The 1,734-nt window shown below is 36.9% G+C and overlaps 1 protein-coding gene across 1 annotated transcript in view; it reads left to right on the forward strand.

Annotated features, from left to right (window-relative positions):
• Window positions 1-1,574, forward strand: part of DNAH12 (dynein axonemal heavy chain 12) — a 58,279-nt gene extending 56,705 nt beyond the window's left edge. The window contains exons 73-74 of the mRNA XM_053988944.1: window positions 228-295; window positions 1,140-1,574. Coding sequence (XP_053844919.1) covers window positions 228-295; window positions 1,140-1,330 — 259 coding nt within the window. The 3' untranslated portion in view covers window positions 1,331-1,574. The remainder of the gene's footprint in view (window positions 1-227; window positions 296-1,139) is intronic.
• The last annotated feature ends 160 nt before the right edge of the window (window positions 1,575-1,734 follow it).

Below are 1,734 nucleotides of genomic sequence, written 5' to 3' on the forward strand. Positions count from 1 at the left end.
GCCAAATGTTTTACTGTGGTTCTGAAAAGCTTTTTTCAGTGCTTAAACAAGATTAGTTTAAATAATTTAAGTGATACTTTTCATATTATTGAAATAACACACCAAATTAAGTACTCTTTCATGCATGGAAAATGGGGAAGAAAAACTGAACAAGCAAGTAATAACCAAAAAACACCCACCAAACCCCTCAAGCCACAAACAATTACTTTGTTGCTTTCTCTCTCCAGGGGAATGTTAACTGAGCAGTATCCCAAAGTGCTCTTCGATGCCATGCCGATCATTTGGATAAAGCCAAGTGAGTATGATTATCTGATGTGTGAGCTATTCAACAAGAAATTGCAATAGTGGTTTCCTTTTTTACTGAAGATCACTGAGGAGAACTTTTCACAGACTTATAGAAACTGAGTGTTTTACCTTACGTGATTTAGCAGGGTTTACTCAGGTTATTTTTAGCTCTGTGATAGCTGTCTTTCCTACTAGTAAGATAATTTTCACAACTCTTGTTTTCTTTGACTGAGAGGAGTAAATCCCTGCTTTTATTTATGCACAAAATCAGGACTTACTACTAAAAGTGTTTTTCCTAAGTGTTAGCAAATAGGCAGTATTAAAATTTGCCACTTTTATCTGCTTGTGCCTTCTCTTGAGATTGGAATAATTTGTTCAGACCTGCATGATTTTATGCTTTGCACAAGTTTCATGCAAGAAATCTGGGCATACAAAGTGTTCCTGCAGAGTTCTGTCCTCGGGTCTCAGATGACTTGAATTGCAGTTAGGTTCTCTGGCAACTAGACTGGAATTCTTGTAGAGCTGTGAAAAACTCATGTATAAGCTATGCATTAACTAGGTAACTATTCAGATTTTAAATATTTGAGTATTACAAAGCTGGTAGAATTACAGGAAGGCATCAAGTCCTGAAAATAAATTTTAGCTAAATTAGTTGGGTTTAAGAACAAAACAAAACACACAAGAAACCACAACAAGAAAAGCCAGATAATTTTATTCTGTTGCTCACAAAACAATTTTGAATTTTTATTGACATTTAAAGATGTTACTGTAAATACCTAACATTTGCATGTAGATTATATTTCTGCCACTAGATCTGCTGAATGCAATGTGTTATTTTGGGGTTTTTTTTGAAGCTGTAAAATCAGACATAAAGAAGTCCAATGCCTATGTTTGCCCACTCTACAAGACAAGTGAGCGCAAAGGGGTCCTGTCCACTACTGGGCACTCCACGAACTTCGTCATCGCACTGAGGCTCAACACGGACCAGCCAGTCCAGCACTGGATCAAGAGAGGCGTAGCCTTGCTCTGCCAGCTGGACGACTGACTGGGGCAGCTCACACACAGACTTCACAACACCTTCTTCTCTCTGCTGCCTTACAGAGGAAGTGGAGCTTAGTGTGTAAAAGAACCATCTGGAGGTTTTTGTACTGTAAGAGGGCATGCAAATACTTTCTGACTCTCAAGTTTTTGTATTAAATATGTATTATTATGACCGTGTTTACAATCTGTAAGTAATACAACTAGGGTTTTAGCCCTTGGTGATATTATTAAAAGGTGATCATCTCTTTCGTGCGTTAGTTGAATATCACAAAATATATTTCCGTGGGAAATGAAAGTAGTCTGTGCTTTCTGAGAGAAATAGGTAATAAACTTGATTCTGCATTTTTGTTTTCTTTAAAAATAATTTAAAAACATTACTCAAGCATTCTTTCTACATCTCCCCAAGCA

The sequence above is a fragment of the Vidua macroura genome, chromosome 13 (genome assembly GCF_024509145.1).
Source record: "Vidua macroura isolate BioBank_ID:100142 chromosome 13, ASM2450914v1, whole genome shotgun sequence".
Lineage (NCBI taxonomy): Eukaryota > Metazoa > Chordata > Aves > Passeriformes > Viduidae > Vidua > Vidua macroura.